The sequence below is a fragment of the Limulus polyphemus genome, unplaced genomic scaffold (assembly GCF_000517525.1).
Source record: "Limulus polyphemus unplaced genomic scaffold, Limulus_polyphemus-2.1.2 Scaffold2247, whole genome shotgun sequence".
NCBI lineage: Eukaryota > Metazoa > Arthropoda > Merostomata > Xiphosura > Limulidae > Limulus > Limulus polyphemus.
The window spans coordinates 1-23101 of NW_013667857.1; the positions used below are offsets into that span (position 1 = coordinate 1).

A 23101-nucleotide genomic window follows, 5' to 3' on the forward strand; every position below is an offset into this window, starting at 1 on the left:
GTTCTTTATGGAATTTCACACAAACAATATAACTTAAAAACGTTTGTCAACCGTTGAAAAAAGTTCAGCTGTCAAATTCCTTCTTTCTCGGTTCTTTATGGAATTTCACACAAACAATATAACTTAAAAACGTTTGTCAACCGTTGAAAAAAGTTCAGCTGTCAAATTCCTTCTTTCTCGGTTCTTTATGGAATTTCACACAAACAATATAAGTTAAAAACGTTTGTCATCCGTTGAAAAAAGTTCAGCTGTCAAATTTCTTCTTTCTCGGTTCTTTATGGAATTTCACACAAACAATATAACTTAAAAACGTTTGTCGTAGTTGTCTTTAAAATATTCAGTGACTTACAAGAACAGTTTTTACTTAATTATAGTTTCCAGTTATCTCTAATTGTGCATTATAAAACGGTATCCAAAGTAGTCTTAACTAGTCGGTGTTAAAATTGATAACCTAAATACGTATTAGTATTCAATATCTAATCTGTGTTCCTCGTTTGTTCTGTCTGCTGATGGTTACATTTCCTCATAAAAGTTTTAAGATGCAATTATATAGAACGTAGAACTGGGCGATTAACTCGATTAATCAATATAATTTATTAGTGTCGTGTAAAATAGGAGACCTATCATGGTTATGATAAAATGGATTATTGTAAGACAAAATTACTGTATTCAAAATATTTCTATTATAATATCTAATTATTATTATCGATTAATTCAAGTTTGTTTAGTTTAACCTGATATTTTCGCAGCTGAAAATGAGTGTTTCTGACTGTTACTATTTTTTATTATTTCAAGTATGCAAATCTCGGGAGAATAATCAATTAGTTGAATGCAATTGTTTAATGAATCTGCCAATTAATCAGTTAGACATTCCACTAATTGCCCAGCCCTAACTGGATGAAGATAATGGTTTTTAAGATGGTCTTAAACACTCTTCAAAATGGTTTCTTTGTTCCTTAATAATTTAAGCTCACCAATATATATATAGTTTTTTGATATGCCTGTAAATTTTAATAATGTTTGTGTTTAAAAAGTTTAACTAGTGAAATAGCTTGTATTCACAGCTGTATCTTTATGAATGACTATAAATTATCCAGGTAATGAGTATTGTTTGCACAAGACAGGTGAGTAATGTGACAATAACCTTACATTACCCATGCTAGTTTTTGTATCTGGAAAATAGCAATCAGTTATCGATTATTAAACCTTGTATACTGTAACTGGAGAAGTGTGACACGAACTGCATGTGTATGTGCTGAGATAAGAGGGAATAAAACACTGTCCTCGCTGCTACTAATAATAAGGGATAAGATTTTGGTATTTACTTAAGTAAGATAAAATATTTTTTTTCTTTACTAAATTTAATCTCAAGTGAATGATAAATTTAATAATAATAAGTTTGTGCATAGTTCTTTCGAGGTGTAACTGATTCTTTGATTTACCAATAGATTTGTGATTTTGGCCTGGCTCGTGTGGCTGATCCAGATCACGATCACACTGGACTTCTAACAGAATATGTTGCTACCAGGTGGTACCGTGCACCAGAGATCATGTTGAACAGTAAAGGCTATACAAAATCAAGTATCCTTCTATTCTATAGTTGCTTGTGGTTCGAGAAGCTAGATATTACGTTATCGGGAAGCTAATGACGCACGGGAGAATGTACTTTTACTAATAAGTTATTGTTTCAAAAGGATATAAACTGAAACTTTTGTGTTAATTGGCTAAGTAGTTTTTGCCTGACCAGTATTTTTTAAAATAAATCACGTTTTGACTTTTAAAAAATCACAAACTAGTCCTTAAGGTATGTACCTGATTGTTTTGGTAATTTTTCCATTTTTTTTCTAATTGGTCATTAATTAATGTGAATTATATAATAAAATGAAGTTGTAATTTTTGTGCACATGTGCTACGTTTGCGTTAATTGTGTTAAGTAAATAAAATTTCGGCAGTGGATTAACATAGGATTTCCATACCACCTTTTACCGATGGCCAGGTGGTTAGGGTGCTTGACTTGCAATCTGAAGGTCATGGGTTCGAATCCCACCAAACCTGCTCGCCCTTTCGGCCATGGCGGTGTTATAATGGTACAGTCAATCCCACTATTGGTTGATAAAAGAGTAGCCCAAGAGTCGGAGGTGGGTAGTGATGACTAGCTGCCTTCCCTCTAGTTTTTTCTCTGCTAAATTAAGGACAGCTAGTGCACACAGCCCTCGTGTAGCTTTGCACGAAATTCAAAACAAACAAACCTTTTACTGATCAGGCTCTTAACCCTGTAGCTATATTGATAAACACACATCTTTCATGTGTTAGATCACCCAAAAAATGTATTTGTACTTGTTGGTATTAAAATGCTTGTACTACATGATTCATGGACAGTTGTAGCCTCACTCTTTATTTGATACAGTACTTGCATTGTTAACATTCTTAACATTTTAACACAGTTGACATCTGGGCTGTTGGATGCATCTTAGGAGAAATGTTATCAAATAAACCTATCTTCCCTGGAAAACATTGTAAGTTATTATCCTTTTAAAATGTTGTAGTAGATAGGAACTTACAGTAAGTTGTATGTTGTAGTAGATGTGTTACAATGTGTGGCATCTCTAAGTTATATGTTGTAGTAGATGTGTTACAATGTGTGGTGTTCCTGTAAGTTATATGTTGTAGTAGATGTGTTACAATGTGTGGTGTTCCTGTAAGTTATATGTTGTAGTAGATGTGTTACAATGTGTGGTGTTCCTGTAAGTTATATGTTGTAGTAGATGTGTTACAATGTGTGGTGTTCCTGTAAGTTATATGTTGTAGTAGATGTGTTACAATGTGTGGCGTCTCTAAGTTATATGTTGTATAACACATCCCACACATTGAACTTACAGGAACAACTACAACATATTAACACATCTTGCAGGAACACCACACATATGTATTGGCATCTGACATCATCATAATGTTGATATTGAAACCACACCATGAATGACGATTATATCAGAACATATCTGAAACTAATTTTTGGCCTCTAAGACACCAGTTATATTAAGCTACTTATCCCTGCATGCATGGTCAAAGGTCACATGCCATAACCTTTTATAGAGTACCATTCAACATCATATTTAATCGATATAACTTACAGGAACACCACACATTGTAACACATCTACTACAACATATAACTTACCAGAAAGTTTTATTATGAATACTATTTTTCTTAGTGGATCTGATTATAACAAAGATTGTTTCTTATGACTAACGGTTTAACTGCTATAGTTGTTTATGTATGTATTCAATAATTGAACTTTATTTAACTGCTCGTAGGTATTGTAAAAAATGCTGCGTATCTCTAATGTAAATAGTAGTGCCATTAGTGATGATTGTTGAATAAACAAACATGCCCTAAGTAGCACCACAAGTTCAAAGTATTCATGCTGAAATTTAAACATGTATATTTTGTTCAAAACTTTTGGCATTGTGGTAAACTGCGTGAAAATTATTCTAGCCACACCAAAAATATTACGCTTGTGGTGACTGATTGATGGGAACGTAGATGTTAAGGTTTGTGAGTTTGTACGAGCTAGTGTTTTTTTTGTATTCACACTCTTCTGTTCAGACTATCTCGGTAATTACTGTGTGTTTTTCGTTTTTAATCTGTCTGTAATTTCATGATTTCGTTACATTTGATAAACAAATTTCTTTCCACTTTTTCACCATAGACTTGGATCAGTTAAACCTAATTCTTGGGATTCTTGGTTCCCCATCTCAAGAAGATTTCAGTTGCATAATCAACGAAAAGGTATAAAAGTTATATGTTCTCACAAGTTTTACACTAGAATGATTTTAACAATTTTCTATTAATTAACCGTTGTCGGTGGAGCCTTTAATAAATCAAGTATCACAACTTAAAAGCTGAAACGCGGTGTTAGTTGCTGGGTTAATTTGTAAACTCTGTTAGTTAAATCTTCATGTTATAGTCAATTTGCAAGTGCTGGAGACACGGGTGTATGTTAAGATCGTACTAATAATCATTTATTTGAATTTCTTAATATTAGTTTCTTACCTTTGTTTTGTTGCAAAATAAAATTGTGTTTCATCGCTAGTACCCAGCTGATTTCTGTAGATCTATGATGCACTCTTCAGAATATTTACCATTATTGCAGACTGCAATGAACCATATAGTTAAAAAAAGAATAACAAGGTTCATTTGTGACCTTTACCACAAGATTAGACAAAGTGAAAATGTTGATACGAAGTAATAATAACCAATGATGAGTTCCCCTGGTAGTCTACACTTTAACAGATTCTTTAATAATAACCAACGATAAGTTCCCGTGGTAGTCTACAGTTTAACAGATTCTTTAATAATAACCAATGATGAGTTCCTCTGGTAGTCTACAGTTTAACAGATTCTTTAATAATAACCAATGATGAGTTCCCCTGGTAGTCTACAGTTTAACAGATTCTTTAATAATAACCAATGATGAGTTCCCCTGGTAGTCTACAGATTCTTTAATAATAACCAATGATAAGTTCCCCTGGTAGTCAACAGATTTGAGGGTCACAAGAATCTCTCCAAGTAACTGATACAGAGTTCTTCCCTAACATCAACGTGATTTTCTGTTGTTTTCTAACACTCACAGTTAGTTGTGAGAGAAGATTCTCATTTTTTGAAGGACTGAACATAATCTGAAGATTAATGTTGTTAGTTTGCTCTTCTAACCTGTCACAGATGTTAAAGTAACCTTTCCAAAAGAGTAATTTTACACAATTTGATGCCAGTGGTCGCAGGAAGACTACAATTAAAATTAGATGCACATATGTATATATATATATATATATAATGTCTGTTTTTGTGCATGTTTTTTGTTGTTGTTATGATAACTTGAATTTGACGGGGGGGCTGTACGTGGACCGGTGCCTCTGTGATTTTTCATGGCTGGCTACGTTCTATTTGTAAGTAGGCTTACCAATAGAAAAGATTGCTTTTAGAATTACACAGGAGAGAGAGAGAGATGCTATTAACTTCTTTGTCCGATTGAAACGTTTATTCCTTTGATATAGTTCATAAAAAGAATTGTGTAAATTGTATTTCAGGCTAGGAGCTACCTCCAGTCACTTCCACCTAAACCCAAAATTCCATGGGAAAAACTGTATTCAGGAGCCAATCCTCAAGGTAAAACTGTAATTTGTGTCGCAAGGAACCGTACACGTTGCATATTTCCTTGCTGACTATCAGTGTTTTATTGTAAAAGTAATACGTACTCTGTAATTCTCAAGGTAACACTGTAATTTGTGTCGCAAGGAACCGTACACGTTGCATATTTCCTTGCTGACTATCGGTGTTTTATTGTAAAAGTAATACGTACTCTGTAATCTTCCCAGTGAAACATTTAAAGTGGTCATATTTTTTGTGAATGTGTTCTATCAAACCTGTTTTTTTATTTTCAACCTACCTGAACTGCACCTATATATATATATATTATAAACATAGACAAATACTTGAATAACTGTGGCCAGTATTGATAACTACACTCAGTCTGTTAAGGTTTGTGTAAAACTACTATATATATATTATAAACATAGACAAATACTTGAATAATTGTGGTCAGTATTGATAACTACACTCAGTCTGTTAAGGTGTGTGTAAAACTACTATATATATTATAAACATAGACAAATACTTGAATAATTGTGGTCAGTATTGATAACTACACTCAGTCTGTTAAGGTGTGTGTAAAACTACTATATATATTATAAACATAGACAAATACTTGAATAATTGTGGTCAGTATTGATAACTACACTCAGTGTGTTAAGAAGTGGAGTTCGGTCAAAAGTTATTTGTATGATTACGAATATTTTTTTTTCCCCCTTCCAGCTATAGATCTTCTGGACAGGCTGTTGACTTTTAACCCCCAAAAGAGAATTACTTTAGAAGAGGCACTTGCCCATCCTTATCTTCAGCAGTATTATGACCCTGATGATGAGGTGAACCACTTTCATTCATACTAACTCTAATATCGAAAGCTAGATATCTCGTGTTAGAACAAGATTGGTAAAAAACTCCCCATGACAAACAATGTTGAAAGTTAGGTATCTCATGTTAGAACAAGATTGGTAAAAAAACCCATGATAAACAATGTTAAAAGTTAGATATCTCATGTTAGAACAAGATTGGTATAAAACTCCCCATGACAAACAATGTTGAAAGTTAGGTATCTCATGTTAGAACAAGATTGGTATAAAACTCCCCATGACAAACAATGTTGAAAGTTAGGTATCTCATGTTAGAACAAGATTGGTAAAAAACAACCAAGACAAAACAATATCGAAAGTTAGATATCTCGTGTTAGAACAAGATTGGTAAAAAAAAAAAAACCATGACAAACAGTGTTAAAAGTTAGGTATCTCATGTTAATTATTTTCCTCAACCAGTTTGCTACATCATCATTAGTGCTTACCGGTTGTTAATTATTTTCCTCAACCAGTATGCTACGTCATCATTAGTGCTTACCGGTTGTTAATTATTTTCCTCAACCAGTATGCTACATCATCATTAGTGCTTACCGGTTGTTAATTATTTTCCTCAAACAGTATGCTACATCATCATTAGTGCTTACCGGTTGTTAATTATTTTCCTCAACCAGTATGCTACATCATCATTAGTGCTTACCGGTTGTTAATTATTTTCCTCAACCAGTATGCTACATCATCATTAGTGCTTACCACTAATGGAGATGGTTATGTTACATGTGATGACACATTTTATGGTTGAATAGCCTGTGAACTATCATTATTTTCTCAGGCAACCACAATAAACAGTTGATTGAGCTCTATGTAGTTTGTTACGGCTTGAGTTAAACAACGGATCTGAACTTTTCTCCTGCTGTTTTTTACACATAGCTACACAATATTTCAGTGCTTTCTGTTAGGGTAAAGAGGATACTGTTTTGTGATCTCATAACTTTAATCTAGGATCACAAAACACCATCAGATGTGATATTGAAAAAAAAAAGATGTATAGATGTTTCAAAAGTTAAAAATCTGTTTTTGAACTAAGCTCACTTTACTTTATGTAGCCCGTAGCTGAAAAACCATTCCGATTTGAAATGGAGCTTGACGACCTGCCAAAGGAAAGACTCAAGGAATTGATATTTGAGGAGACGGTGTTGTTTAAACAGAATCTTCAGCAGTAAGTGCAGGATTTTGTTTAACAGGTAAGAGTTTTTGTTTCACAATCATCTTTCTCTTCTCATTTTAGCTTGTACTCGAGAAAATCTGTTGGGGGAAGAAATTAGTATTGTTTAGTACTTTTAAGGTTTCTTTAAGACCTGGATGCTCGGGGCAGTCAACTCACAATCCGTAAGCCTTAGGGGCATTATAACGTGATGGTCAATCTCACTACATGTTGGTAAAAGAGTAGCTCGAATCTTGGCAGTTGATAGTGTTGGCAACTGTCTCCATTCTCGTCTGTCACGTTAAAATTATAGACGGCTAGCAGAGATAACCCTCAAGTAGCTTTGACTACATTTAACAAATGATGAAACATTTTCAAGTCCCTAACAATTTTATCACTACAGGTGCGAACTCAAATGACTTATTTCCAAATGATACTAATATATTCACTCAAAGACTAACTAAATATTTCAAAATATTCCAAAAACTGATAAAATTATATAAGAACTGACGTGTAAAATCCAATAAATATCTTGAATCGGTAATTGTAATTTAGATTCAACCTTGGATAAATTGTAATTCTTAAAATTCGTTTATAATATTCTATATTTACTAAATGTTTATATGAAACTGCAGTTTTAGTGTTAGATATTGTTTGTTTTAATATCAGTAAACAGAACCTGAAAACGGACAGACTAAATAAATTCGGTGTTTTTTTATGAAAGTGTCTCATTACACTTGTATGGTGTATGTTTTGTATTGGTAATTATTTGTATGTATATAATTTCTTATCCTTTCTTTCTCTCTTACAAGATTAAAATAACTCTCAATTTAACATTACTCTACTTTAAAATAGGTGCTGTCAGTTTATCCTAATTCCTTCTTTTGATATACAAGAAAAAAATACACATAATTCAGATTTATATTTCCTACGTTACATTACGTACTATTTATAGAAAAGTTTATTTTAGAATTAGTCCAACCACAAATGCCAGATATATATATAAAACTTTTAATATACCAGACGTTTCAACTTGATAAAAACATAATTCAAAATGTCAGATACATTAGAATGTTTATTTACATGTGGTTTGTGACTGTATTTATTTGAATAATGGTTTCTGATCTACTGTGTGCACTTAGATATATATGAATTTATGTAATGAGCTCATTATTTATTGTTTTATTTAAAGACCCAGAGAGCTATCTTTCGTTAACGGTTATTTTTTAATCTATTGTTTCTTATATTGTTATATTGAAACATTATTGTTTTCTTGTATTTTTGGTTTAGTGTCAGAAGATTGTATAATCATCTTTCTTTGTCTAACAATGAAGCAGTTTGCCAGATTTTTGAGTCAACTTTTCAATACCCTATCACCTGCTGTTGTGATGAGGTATTCACAAGACAAACACTGTCTCCGCCTGTATTCTGACTCCTCTTACTGACCTTGCATAATTATATTAATGTTACGATGTAGTTCGTTTCTTTTTTTTATCCCTATTTACCACACTGGTGTGGCATTGTTAACAGGGAACATATACTGGTCAAGAATAAAGATACCTAATTGAAGTTCAAATTGAGTACGTTAAGTGCTTTTTTTTTTGTTTAGTATATACCGAAAACTTGTTAGGTGCGATGTTGAAGGAACTATTTTGATATTAGGTATTTTACATCTTAATATTGAATTCTCAAGAGGTTTTTTAGTAATAGTTTGAAACTTAAATTGGGCATCCTTTTTAATCGACCACAGTTTGAAATGTAGAGGTAACGTGAACATCTGTTTAATTGTTTCTCACTATAACTCATGGTACTACTGGTAAGATTCACATTTTACTTCCATGCTTGTCGTCATTTTCCAGTATATAAGAGCTAGTTTCTAGTGTTAAACTTATTGGTCAGTTCGTCAATGGGTCACGTTAATATCAAGATGGTCACGTTACACGTTGAGTTTTATGAATGACAGTTCGTTTACTTCTTTGATCTGTGCGTTTCTAAGAATTAAAATTTTGAAGATGTTACAAATCGTAACAATGAACAATTGATTCGCTATCGTTTTTTTTATATTTATACGTAACTTAAAAAAATAAAAAAAAAACAATCTTTTCAAATAAATGTATTATAATGTCACTTAAATCTAAAATATAAAAAGTTTAACTGTATGTTCAATGTAAAAGTTAATAACATCTGTCCAGTACTTGGGAAAAAAATATATATATATATATGTATGTATAAATATATGTACAATATATTTAAATTAGAATTTAGGACATTACCTGATTAAAAATGATAATTAAATATAGTTCTGTGAGAATTTTCTGAGACAGGGTGACTTATAAATATTCCAGAATAAAAACCAGAGAAACAAGATTCAAGAAATTTCATTTTATTCTCATTAAAAAAACAAATTCAATGGTGAAAACTAATTTCTAAATAGTAAGTATCCTTTACTATTATACCTCTTGAAGAACAAGATCTAATTCATTAGACTCACTAAAAAAAAAAGTGTATAATGCACGAGTCAGTTATAATCTGAAATTGGGTAACGTTATTTTTGACCATTATGTGACCTTTACGTTTGTGCATTTTTAGTGTCATTACTCGGTGTTGTAAATTATTTCAGTTTGTGTTTGTAGAGCCAGAAATAGATCCTGCGGGTTGCAGAAATTTTGGTGATTATATTTTAAATTAATTCAATAAATTTATTGTCTTTGCTGTAGAAACTTTTTCTCTATTTTTCTCACAGTATTTTCTCTAATAGATTGTTCAATGTTTAACGGTTTTTCTGCTAAGGAAGTTTTGCTCGATTCGGTTGTTAACGGATTTTGTTTTTGACGCAGATATAGCTTGTCGGGACAACTGGATATATATATATATAGCTTTCTAATTTAATATAGGCTTAATGTAATTAACAGATTTAACTCTTATCCTAAACAGAAGCTGTCTTTTCTTGATATGGAGCCACAAAATCTTTTGTATACAGATAACCGTTAAGTTTGCAGTATTGTAAGGTTCTTTAAAAACGTGTAATCGAAATATAAACTAGGAATACTGTATAGATTGTCCCTCAAATAGTTCTATAGTGATTTAGAAACACTATAGAATATTATTTGTAGTTGACGTTGGCAGTTGTTTTGAATGTAAAAACATGAGGAATTCATGTTGATGAGGTTGTGATTCATTGATTGATGATATTTAATCATGTTAAAATTCTATTGATCTTTATAAAGTTAATTTTTCATTAGCTGATTGGATGATTAGGTCTTAATAAGGTGCTACTGTTCTGCGTGTTTTTTACATCATATCAAGAATGTTAAGTCTGTTTCTAATGGCTAGAAACGGCGTTTCAATGAAACTTAAAAAAAAAAGTGTTAGTGAAGTAACTGTAAATCAGGACTTTACAAAATATTATACATAACATTTAATAATGGATTAAAACTTAGGTACTCGAAGAAAAGTTTCTTAATCTGTTACAACTTCTTGTATCATTTTGTAACTACGTCTAATATTGAACCAATTAATCTTGTAAGAAACGTACATTTAGGCTGTCAAATAATCCTGTTTTTTTTTTTTATAGTTATACCTAATATCTTGTAGTTTTAAGTAGGAAAGAACTGAATTTATTGTTTGTCGTATGGTTTGGGAATTTTTTGCAAATATGCACATACACTTGTCAAGTGTTTGTAAATTTGTGTGAAGTAACACAAAGGGTAACGTACTCTAACCTTTAATCTGTACAATTTAAAACCCAAACTTTTTTTTTCCAGTTGTAAATGGTACGTCAGATTTTTTTACGGACAATATTTAAATGGATCTGTATTTTATCCACTACAAGGTAACGATATTCAAAGGATTTGTTGAAGCGTAAACGAGTTGAGGAGACGGTTATCCTCTGTGGCTGTCTGCTGCATTTTTACCTCACTGTATTTTGTTGTGTTCTCATATTGATTCACTGTAAACAAAATTTACGAAACATTTACCGAAACTTTGAAACTGTCGTTCCGGACATTTAAAAGTAGAACAAAGTGTTTTACAATTAACTTCATATAAGGTGCAGAAATAAGTTAAAGAAGTACAAGTTTCAAGATAATATTCCTCTTAATTAAATACTTAGGTTTACGATTAAAGCCTAACCATAAATTACTTAGTTTTGTTTCCAGTTGTTAAAAAATGATAAACCTAATATTCATTTCGAAAGTTATCATTAGTTATACTATATAGATTATGCTACCGTATCTTATACGAATTTGTGTGTGTCCGTAACATTTCCCTCAGTTGCGTATATTAGGTGGTTGCTTTAGCTTCGTGTCTGCTGATTAGAAAGTTTTATTTTGAGAAATCAGTGTTTCTACCCTTCCATTAATAGATGTTGGAATTAACTTTAAACACAGTTACCAAGGTTTTAACAACATATTTATGAATGATTTTATGGCTACTAGTTTTCATACAAAAAAAATCAGTTTTATTCTTTCGATATGAAACTTGCAAATGCTTGATTTTAAGGTGTTGTATTAGTGTAATAAATAATTTCAGTTAATAAAAAAAATAGTTAAACGTATGAACAGAAAGAATTAACCACAATATTGTGAATATACAGAGATTCTGCAAGTAGGAATTTGAATTTTAAGTATACCCGTGGTTGTGAAAAATAGTTCGAATGAATTTATAATTTTTATTAGATATAATACTATTGATGTTAAAAGTGTAGGACAATTTACAAAAGATTTTACAATTATTTAAGTTCTCGGTAAAAATGGAAAGCACTTTATACACCAGCTGTTTAAACTATTTAAACATATATATATACTCTACTTCATTGTCTTCAATGCTTGTTTCACATCATTGGTAATTAATATGTAAGTGTGACATTAGCATGTGTGTTAGACAACAGTTAGTGGATAATTTCATCGTAGTTGACAGCTGTTAGTCTGCATGAACTTTGATTCGTATATGTATAAGTTGGAATGTATTTGCTGCTGGGTAATTAATATCGTCTTTTATTGTAGTCTTATGAAACTAGCATTATGCGTACCTAATTTTAAAAAAATGGGAAAATCATGATCTTCTTCGTCTTGTTAAATAAATGTTTCTCAATATATAGTTTTTGTTACAGAAAATGTATTTCAAATGATATAATAACATGAGATATGAATCATGAAAAAATAAAACATTTTACTTTTAAAATACATCATTTATGTTAGTAATTGTTAATCTTTTTTTTTTTTTTTAGATATAAGAAACTCAAAATATGATTTTAGTTTTGAAATTTGATGTTTATATTTGTGGGTTACAAACATTTTTATAATTTTTTTTTATATATATAAAGAATGTTGTTGAGCAGTGAGTTTAATCCTCACATGATAGTTAATTATAACATCTCAGCTTGCTAGTCTTGTCTTAATCATTTGTGATAGGTGTTTTTACCATAAGTTCATCTTTGTTTGGAAAGGTTGAGCCTTTTTTTTTGTAATTTTTAATATAAACTAGGCTGCTGATCTACGAGCTCTAGTCTTACTTGTGGGAAAAAAAAAATTATCTTGTGATTATATGTTAAAAATAAAATTTTATGTGAAGCATTTTTTTTTTGTAAATATTTATGAACAGGTGCACAAATTGACCATGAAGAAATGAAAATCAAAATTTTGACAGTTGTCATTCATGGTGCTACTTCTAGCATTTCTAGTTTGTCCATTCTTTCAGTTCTTACTGCTTTAATTAATTCTGTTTGCTTTTGTTTTAGATGTATATAAGGAATAAATGCATCATGTCTGAATATTGAAATATAACCTTGTTGTTTGGTTAATTTGTTTGTGTGTGTGTGTGTTAAAATCAAAAGCTTTGTATGTTTAAAGCACATTTATGGTGTAATGTGTCCGAAGAACAGTTATACGTTAATACTTAATTGTAATGGAAAAAGGTTATTTATATTAACATCGAAATAAGTGTATTTACTGCTGATATGTTGTTCACTCTTGTTTACCAGTCTCTTTATAACGTTGGTCTAGAAGTACGGTGTCGTATATATAGCTATTGTCTGCTGTATGAGCATTTAATGTAGCCAAAAAAAAAAGTTGTGCTCAGATATCAAACGTTTTTTGTAAATGCTTCAACTTCTAGGACCTTTTCTTAACATGTATTAATCTTATGCTTTTTGTTTATGTGGTTTTCTTTTTCTGTAATGCAGCATAAAACAAGGGTTAAATGATCCCGAAAAAACCTGTACCTCAGCTGATTGATGTATATATATATATGTATGTGTGTGTGTTGTGGGTTAAAAGTTTGTTATTACTGAATTCATTTTCATTCAGATATTACATGTTTTATTAATATTTTATTTTAATAATAAATGCTTATATTTGAAATAATACATTGTGTGCTTTGTAGCGTAAACTGTTGAAAACAAAATATTGTTGTTTTTTAAGCTGTTTAAAACTTTTCAATGATATGGTTGTTGTTTATCATTATAACTGAAAAATAAATCGAGTGGATATTTTTTTTTTACACCATTTCAAGAAAATAGGTTTTCTTCAAAACGTTTACCAGTTGGATTCTTGTCTTTAAAAAAAAAGTTTAATTTTTTTCAGTGAACCTTAAAATAGTTTTTCTGTCTTTCTACGCGAGTTTTTAATGTTATTGCTAATGAGATGATGTGAATTTAATTATTACTATTGTTCGTATGTTTCATTACAAGTTTGCTTGATGTCATTGCAAGAACTTTATCAATATTTTATGCATTTCAGATACTTTTATCTGTGGTATTTTCTCATTCAACTGTGATTGATTAAAGTATTCTTGATGTGACGAGAATGTCCTAATAGTTTTATTGTCAACATTGTCAGAAATAGTTTAATATTTATTATGTCATTGCTGTAGGTGGTGGTAGCTAAAAAAAAATATGTATTTTATGTTTCTTTATTATATAAAGCATTTATCATTTATGCTTTTTTTAATGCAATAAAAAAATTTGGTTTTATATATTTTACTGTGTATTTAGAACCAATGAGTGATATTAGTTTGAGGCGAAATCGTTGTTCTTCTAAAGATTTCTGGACCACTTCATTTAGTGCAACCAATTTGATCATTTTTTTAAACAAAAATACCATTCCATTTTTGACATTGAAGTGAAAACAAAAAATAATTAATATATATTGCCATTTTATTAATAAAAAGTAAGCATTTTTAAATGTTTACTGACATGAAGAATTGGTGGCTAGATGAGAATATTAGTAATTTAATATTTGAATTATGTATAAGAAAAAAAAAGTCAAATCAAATGGTGGAATGGCTCAGAATATTATAAAGTGACAGAATATTTCTAATTACTGTTGATTCTTTTTTTTTTTATGCTGTCTTTGTTTATGGATTTCTCGTCTTTTTAAGAAAGTTTTAGTATTAACAGGTTTCATTCAATTCTCTGTGAAAAGCTTTATATTTTTTGTTGTTAGATGTTGATGTTAAATAGTGATGTAAGGTTCATTTTATATGTTATTGATTAATCTTCTTGATTTAACAAATTTCCATGAAATGTAGTTATCGTTCAATTAAGGTCTCATGTTTCTGTGTGCGATAATTTTTTTCTTTAATTGTACATTTGTAATATGCATGTCATTTATGTGTAAAATCTTACGACTTTTTTTTTTTTCTTCCTTCCGTTTTTTCAAATTTGGGATATTAATAAAAGGTTTCATTAAGACAATAGTAAGTTTATTTTATGCATGGAAACATAATTTCATTAGTGGCATGACAATTTATCATTTTGAGATTCCAAACACAATAGCATATTTAAACTAGAATACTGTGGACTAAATAATCTTTTAAATAATGTACATTTATTATATGTAAAAAAAAATCTTATTGTATTTATTTACATGTAGCTGACATTACATTACTTGAGATATGTATTACTTTTCTCCAGAAACAAGTTATATCCTTTGCAGTACCATATTTTCACCAAACAGTTACAGGAATTTAGCAGCTGTTCCACATTAACTCTCGGTAGTAAACGATTAAACTGTGGCAGAGATTTTTATATATTAAAAGTTTAAACGTTAGGCCTTTTTTAAGTGGGCCCGGCATGGCCAGGTGGTTAGGGTGCTCGACTAGCAATCTGCAGGTCTCGGGTTCGAATCCCCGTCACACCAAACATGCTCGTCCTTTCAGCCGTGGGGGCGTTATAAAGTGACGGTCAATCCCACTATTCGTTGGTAAAAGAGTGGCCCAAGAGTTGGCGGTGGGTGCCTTCCCTCTAGTCTTACACTGCTAAATTAGGGAGGGCTAGCGCAGATAGCCCTCGTGTAGCTTTGCGCGAAATTCAAAACAAACAAACAAACTTTTTATAAGTTGTTATTTTAGCTGGTAAAACTCACTATTTATGAGTTTGAACATGCAGGTATGAACCGGAAGGATGTATCATATGTACAAGTATTAATGTTAATATTCTAGCTCTTTGACTTGGATAAAGTATGATTCTCAAATGTAAATATTTCACTAGTTGAACAATGTTTACCACCATTTCTCTTTCAGCTTAACACGTTCGTTGCCACGTAATATATTAACTATAAAAAAAATTAAACATTCGACACGTGCCAAGGAGCAGTCACAGCATCCCAAACTCGTATTCCACAAGAGAAGTTTGACTTTGAAACATAGTTGTCTACGAGCCACCAGTTGGGACACGTGGCAGCGGACATTTTGAACATGGAAATTTGTTTATTCAAGCTCGTGGTGACAGTTAAATATAAGTAACCAGTCTTTTGTGTCGGATGCTAGCTGAACAGATAGTACACATCTTGAAAAGAAGCATAATGCATCTTAAAGATTTGTTAAAGCTTGAAAGAGTTTTTGAGGTATTCATGTATTGGAAATCAAACGGCGGGACTCGTGATAACTAAAAGTAACTCGGTTGTCATTTAAGATAACTTGTAGATCTTAGCTTCGGTCTTTAACTAGAGATTATTACTGAGGAATGAGATATGTCCTCTGTATTAGTTACTTTGTATTGGCTTTATTACATCAAGGAGATAATTTTTTCTCAGTCTGTTGCCAAACCAATTACAAGTAAACAGTATTGTGATTAAGTCCTAACACGTCACATGTTATGGAAAATTCCAGTCTGTTGCTAAACCACATACAAAGTAAACAATATTGTGATTAAGGCCTAACACATCACATATTATGGACAATCTCAGTCTGTTGCTAAACCACATACAAAGTAAACAATATTGTGATTAAGGCCTAACACGTCACATATTATGGACAATCTCAGTCTGTTGCTAAACCACATACAAAGTAAACAATATTGTGATTAAGGCCTAACACATCACATATTATGGAGAAATAAGTTAAATATTTAATTTATGATTAAATATTTTTGTTTTTTAAATTGCTCTCGAGATAATCTAATAATTTTCCTTATTCTGCTTCCATATTGGTTTTATAGAACTCTAGTTAGAAGTTGTGTTCAAATCACAAAATATCAATGTTAAATGAAAATAAATACGAAGAAAAAATATAATTGGGAATTAATCAACATAGAGCACTTTTATATGTCCAGGGCTGGGCATAGCTTAATGGTTAGCTTGTCCAAACCGCGCATCTGAGGGTTCAGAGTTCATGTTTACTGCAAAGCCGTGTTCCCACTTTGGGGGTCATGGATGCACTGCAGGAGTTGACAATCAGATCTCTATTCGTTCAGACAAGAGTTGGCTAGCTACATTCATCTAGTCTATCAGTACAAAATTAATCTCCCACCCCCATCAATGAAAGTCTGAGGGTTTATACCCATGGTGGACACACCACAAATATTATTTTGGGTAGTTTGTACTTAACAATAAGACAGAATTTGGTTTGGCTAAGTGCTGAAATCCATTGTGCAGCTTTGCGAGAACTTTTCAAGTATATACAACAAATTAATAGTTATATTAGACCACTACTACCGTTTACATAATATACGTTCTGAAATTTCTTCATATTGTAACTACCAAAGAAGTCAAGTTTATTGGATATCCAATGTTATCTTCCTTTCTAATGTAAATAAATCAAGAATCCATTCAAAACTCTTCGATACCAGTCTTTCTAAAATATTACATTACATACGGAGATGGTGAAAAGTGGAATTTTAAATTATCCTATTTTATGCACATGCTATATCGTTCAGCCTTACTTGTTAACTTTTACACATTTAATTCACTACTCACGCCCGGCAATGAAAACCTTACGCATCAAAAACTTCCAAAGTTATCTATTTTGCATCATTTTTGATAAAATCGTCAATTCCTAAGCTTGGAGAAAACCAAGACTTCTACTGTGACGTATAACTCACAAGAATTGTTATGAAGTATTGTAGCCTGCTTTCTTTAAGTTCGCATATACGTGTATATATCTGTTACATTTGTTTTTTATACTTTTGGTGCCTAGAAGGTCCGAAAATCTGGTCATTTATCGGAGGGGTTACAGTTGACAGTTGATTATTGCTATTACTCAAAGGTCCGCGTTAAGCACATGTAAATTGAAGTAGTTTTCGATAGCAGTTGTACAGTGTTTAGATTAGTAATCCAATAAGCTTCTTTTATTTCTCTGAAAAACGACTCAGGAACTTGAACCAACGGTCATTGCCCAACAAGGCCTGTACTCTGTTATTGAGCTATAAGAAAATACTACCCTTCTTAGGTGGTCAGCTATGACTTCCAATCACAGGGTTGCAGGTTCGAATCCCCGTCCCATCAAACATGCTCGCACTTTCAGCCGTGGGAGCATTATAATGTGACGGTCATTCCCACTATTCGTTGGTAAAAGGGTAACCTAAGAGTTGGCGGTGGTTGGTGATGACTAGTTGTCTTTCACTGCTAAATTAGGGACGGCTAGCGCAGATAGCCCTCATGTAGTCTTGCGCAAAATTCAAAACAAACCAAGTTCAAGTGCCGGTTCCTGAACTTGTCCCGAAGTCATTTTTCACTTATCGGCGTTTTCACTACAGTTTTAGCCCCCTGGTGGGTTAACAGTAAATGTATTCACTTATAACGCTCAAATTCAGGGTTCGTTTACCCGCAGTAGATGTGTAACTTTTCGCGAAACCGATAACAACTTAAATTTTAATAATTAAACCAAGTAAAAGTGCTGACTTTAGCGCCCTCTAGTATATCCTTCTAATTTTAAATTATGTTTCATTCGCGATATTTAACTCTATATAGCGTATCATATTTATGGGAATAATGTGTGTTCAACAGCGTATTTTCATTAAAAAGTAGTGAATCCCTTTCACTTCAGAAACTTTACGATTATAACTAATAATAAATCTGACGGAGTCCCGCAGTATTCAGTGCTAAATAAAAATGGAAAACATCTAGAGATTTCTTTTTTTATTATTCTGATGCGTTTATAATCAATATAAATAGCTGTCAAATGTAAATGTGATTTCTTATTTGTTTTCACCAGTTTAACATATTGTGGAGTAATAATATTTTTGTCATTAGTTTTGTAAGTATATTCATAATTTTCGATCCATACTTAATAACACGAACATCTTAATTCTAAATTGAAATTATATTAAAATTAAAAAGTTAAATACTTATGTTTAGAATCATTGTCATGCGTAAATTATAGATGCAGAGATTTGTAAATTTAGATTTGAAACTGATAGCCTATGAGAAAAACTACATTTCCAGCAAGGTCGTCCCCATGCTACACTCTCAATTTTGCTTTAAATCAACGTTTATTGCAGCTTTTAGAAAAAATTTCGTCACCGTAATATATAACACTTTTTAACAGTCTCTGATCTAAATATTACTCAAATAAATGAAAACCGATGGGATAAACATGGAGGCCATTAAAGGTTTTGAGTATATTATGTAAAGATATTCTATAATGGCGTAAAATATCTTTTGGTATGAAGTAACAGACATAATCCATCAACAAGTGAAAGTTCTCGATTTTGTGAGTGTGAGTTGTGTTCTTAGTAGTTATTACTATTGTTAAAACAGAAAAATTCGTCTTTTGTCGATTGTTCTAAGAAAAAAGAAAGTATTAATAAAGAATTACAGAAAGTACAGCAGTGCAGTATCAACAGCTGAACGTTGAAACATTGTGGTAAGGGGAAAAAAGGTTCATAAACTGTATTTTAAAGTCTTAACAATTTTACTTAAGTAACACTTAGCACTGAATTGTGATAGTTATGATAATAATATAAATAATTAAAAGATTAATTTTGTCTTTGAGCTGGAGCTTAGACTGTTCTAACGTTACTTACTATCCGTTATATTCTCAACACCGTAACTTAAGTTTAACGTTAGTACTAGTAGTGGTTATCAATATGAGAAAAGTTATATACGTTTCTAATTGCCTTTAACATTACATTTACTATTTTTACAAGCGTTTATTTAATGATGCGTACCCGGAACTATAACTGTTAATCAATACTATTACAACGTCAGTATCTCTTAAGCCTAATTCTTGTAGTAGTACTAATTTTGAATAGACTGTATTAGTGTATAAGTATGGTGAACGATTTTTAACCTGTTCATGGGACCTAGTCTGTACAGTGTCATCAATCAACAAACTACTTCAGAAAATTATGAATATGAATCAACGTAACCATATTCAAATGTTTAAGTTTGAAGTTTTCCACTTCTTTTCCATTGGATCACTAATAACTTTTTTCTGCTTATGATTATGGATATTGTACTAACCTTTTAAATTCAACATTGAATTTAAAGCCATGGATGCAAGCCTAGTTAAGTGATAACTGACAAATTAGAAAAAGTTTCTTAAATACACCACATATTAAATTAATAGTTGTTGACTCCAAAACGGGGTATCTTGGGATCTTTCTTATAATAATTTCCTCAGCCTTAGGCCTATTCATTTTAACTCAATTCAAAATGAAATATAATATTCTTGAGATTAATTACAAGTTAATTAATTAATTATTAGTGGTAGGAGTACTTGGAAGACAGAGGAAATAAACTCATAATATGACATTGTTGTCATGCTTGATACGAGTCTAATTATTGGTTACTTACTATTACATATTAATTACTGTGTAGTTTATATCTTACTGCTGTGTCTTCAAGGGTGTCATGAGAAGGATTGTTTTTTTTCTGGTAATAGTGGCTAAGATTCAATCCTGGGTCTTCGTGATGGAGAGGCTGGTGCATTATCCAGTCATCTGAAATTTAATTTTATAGTTTTGATAAAATCCTAAATATACGTATTTAATTTTCTTTGTCTTTTGTTCACATTTAGATGGGTTCCTATACATCGTTTTTTGGTTGTAAGATAAGGTGTTTTCTCTGGATGTTGTTTCTTATTTTGTTACATGGTGATAACTTGAGCATGTCGTTAGATGTTTCACAATTTTTATACATTTCTTGTGCATATTCAAGTGTATATTGTTGTGTTTTAAATTATTGATTCATTTTTCTGTATTGCAGGTAAACTTGTATGTTGAATTGTTGTAATTATTTATTATTTAAATGTTTTTTGTGTTTTAATGTGCTACACTTTCATTTTGTATACGTATTTTTTTATAATTATGGGTTCTTAACGATCAGTGGAATATACATACAAGTCCTTTACGGAATTTAAAAACAACAACGTATTTACACAGGATACATGAATTTTTTTATATGGTCTAAACAGTTACTCATATGTAAATGTATCGATGGATGAAAATTGATGTAAAATTTGCCATCATGAATATTTCAGTTTGTGTGCTTGCTGACATTTATTAACTTCAGAAAGTTTTTGAAGCATTATTTTTTAAATTCTTCTCCTTATAGGAATCAACAATAATTTATAAGTTTGTTTTAAAATTCTTTCAGTACTATCTTCTTTCGGTTTGCCAAACCATAATAATCTAATTTTTTTCCTTTGAATATATACAGGTTGTTTCATTTCATCCACTCACATGTTTACTTTTTATTATAATAAAATCTTACGTGCATATTTCTCGATAGTAACTGTAGCAGTCTGTTATATAGTTTCTCGGCTTGTTTTGAGGTAATGTAAATGAAATTGGAATATTATTTTTGTTATAGTTCTCAAATGTTTGTTTTCTTACACTGTGTAGACTAAAGATGGCTTGCAACCAGTCAAACCTGACAGAAAAGGAAAAATTGTTATTCCAGAAAGTGCAAGAGGGAGCTGAAGATGAAGTTAAGACTTTGCTCAGTAGTGACGATGTGCGTATTGATCCTCTAGATGAACATGGAATGACACCTCTACAACATGCAGCTTACAGAGGAAATTACAGGCTGTGCAAATTATTTCTGGATCGTGGTGCAGATGTTAACTCAAATCATCATGATTCAAACTACACTGCACTCATGTTTGCTGGCCTAGCTGGAAAACTGGACGTTGTCAGTCTTCTTTTAGAACATGGAGCTTCTACGACTGATGTTAACTCGGTTGGTCGTAATGCTGCTCAGATGGCTGCTTTTGTTGGAAATCATGACGTTGTAACAATCATTAATAATTTTATTCCTAGAGAAGAGGTGGAGTACTTCACTGTTACTCATGGATTGGAAAAAGAACCCAAGCTTCCTCCAGAATTAGCAGCTCCACTCTACAAGTTTGTCTTAAAGACAAATATCCATCCTGTCAAACTGGCACTGTACCTTCAACAGTATCGGTCTCTTCTAGAAAATGGGAAGAAGGTATTAAAGGTCTTGGAACTAATGTGTGAGAACCAGATGAAGAGATCAGACATTAATGAGATACTGTCCTTAAAATTTCATCATTTGGGGTTTGTGTTTAAAATATGTGAGAAGTACTACAAAGAGCACAAAGGTGAAAAAGACAATCCCCAAATTCTGGAGCCTCTTATTAAGAATTGGATCAAAGGGCGGGAAGAAGATGGTTTTCCCATTGTGCTAGAAAAGTTACTTCGTCAGTCTGTGCGGGAATTTCCTTACCACGATAGTTCTGTTTTTCAGCAGTTGGTGCGTACACTGGCACCAGTGGAAATTGGACAAGAGCCCAGTGCCATCAGCATCTTGGGTCAAGCCATCAACGGTCAACGAGGCTATGAGGAAGCTGTAATGTGTTCTGCATGTGGAGAACCAAAGGCAGAAAAACGATGTTCAATATGCAAAAGTGCCCAGTATTGTGATAAGTCATGCCAGAAACGACACTGGTTTACCCACAAAAAACAGTGCCCAAAATTGGCAACAGAGTACAAGAAACGTGAGGCTGAGAAGCAGGAAGAAGAGAGTACGTCAAAGGTTTCTGAAAAGAAGAATGATGAAAATGATGTACCAGAGAACTCCCAAGTAGAATCAAGTGCTGGTGTTCCTCAGGATGATGGTGAGACTGTACCCACTAAGATGCCAGAAGAGTTCTCAGAAAAGTGCAGTTTGAAAGATGTCAGTTTGAGTGTTGAATAAAAAAATATGTATAAAGCTGTTCAAAACATGCTCTTTTTAAGAAATTTCCAGTTTGAAAAATAGTGATTATTTCACAGTTATTTGCTTCATTGTTCTAGTTAGATTGGGCAATGTTTAGTTTCTTATTCTTAAATCACTGATCAACTGACACTGTGTTTTTTTTAATGAAAAAAGGCTAAGCAGTTTTAAATCATGGACTAATTAATACAAACTGTAGTGGTACTTTTAGTAAACAGATACCACAGCTAAACCTTGGACTAACTAATACAAACTGTAGTGCCATTTTTAATAAACAGGTACCACAGCTAAACCTTGGACTAACTAATACAAAATGTAGTGAGATTTTTAATAAACAGGTACCACAGCTAAGCCTTGGACTAACTAATACAAACTGTAGTGCCATTTTTAATAAACAGATACCACAGCTAAAATCTGGACTAACTAATACAGACTGTAGTGCCATTTTTAATAAACAGATACCACAGCTAAACCTTGGACTAACTAATACAAAATGTAGTGAGATTTTTAGAAACAGGTACCACAGACTAAGCCTT

General features: G+C 31.8%; 2 protein-coding genes across 3 annotated transcripts; both read left to right on the forward strand.

Moving 5' to 3' along the window:
- Positions 1-1448: 1448 nt before the first annotated feature.
- On the forward strand, positions 1449-11735 carry LOC106466390 (mitogen-activated protein kinase 1-like; the record flags this gene model as incomplete). Its single annotated transcript, XM_013926672.2, has 7 exons — positions 1449-1581; positions 2445-2516; positions 3710-3789; positions 5088-5166; positions 5872-5981; positions 7073-7210; positions 8461-11735. Coding segments are annotated over 6 exons (591 nt in total), but the record flags the coding sequence as incomplete, so codon positions are not given.
- A 7331-nt stretch (positions 11736-19066) lies between these two features.
- LOC106466396 (ankyrin repeat and MYND domain-containing protein 2-like) lies at positions 19067-23068 on the forward strand. 2 transcript variants are annotated; one of them, XM_013926679.2, is made up of 2 exons: positions 19067-19251; positions 21233-23068. In XM_013926679.2, exon 2 carries the CDS (start codon positions 21240-21242, stop codon positions 22545-22547), a length of 1308 nt encoding a protein of 435 aa, XP_013782133.1. In that variant the 5' UTR covers positions 19067-19251; positions 21233-21239; the 3' UTR covers positions 22548-23068. The 2 variants fall into 2 exon arrangements, with proteins under 2 accessions (XP_013782133.1, XP_022250097.1); XM_022394389.1 differs by lacking the exon at positions 19067-19251 and adding an exon at positions 19774-19894.
- The last annotated feature ends 33 nt before the right edge of the window (positions 23069-23101 follow it).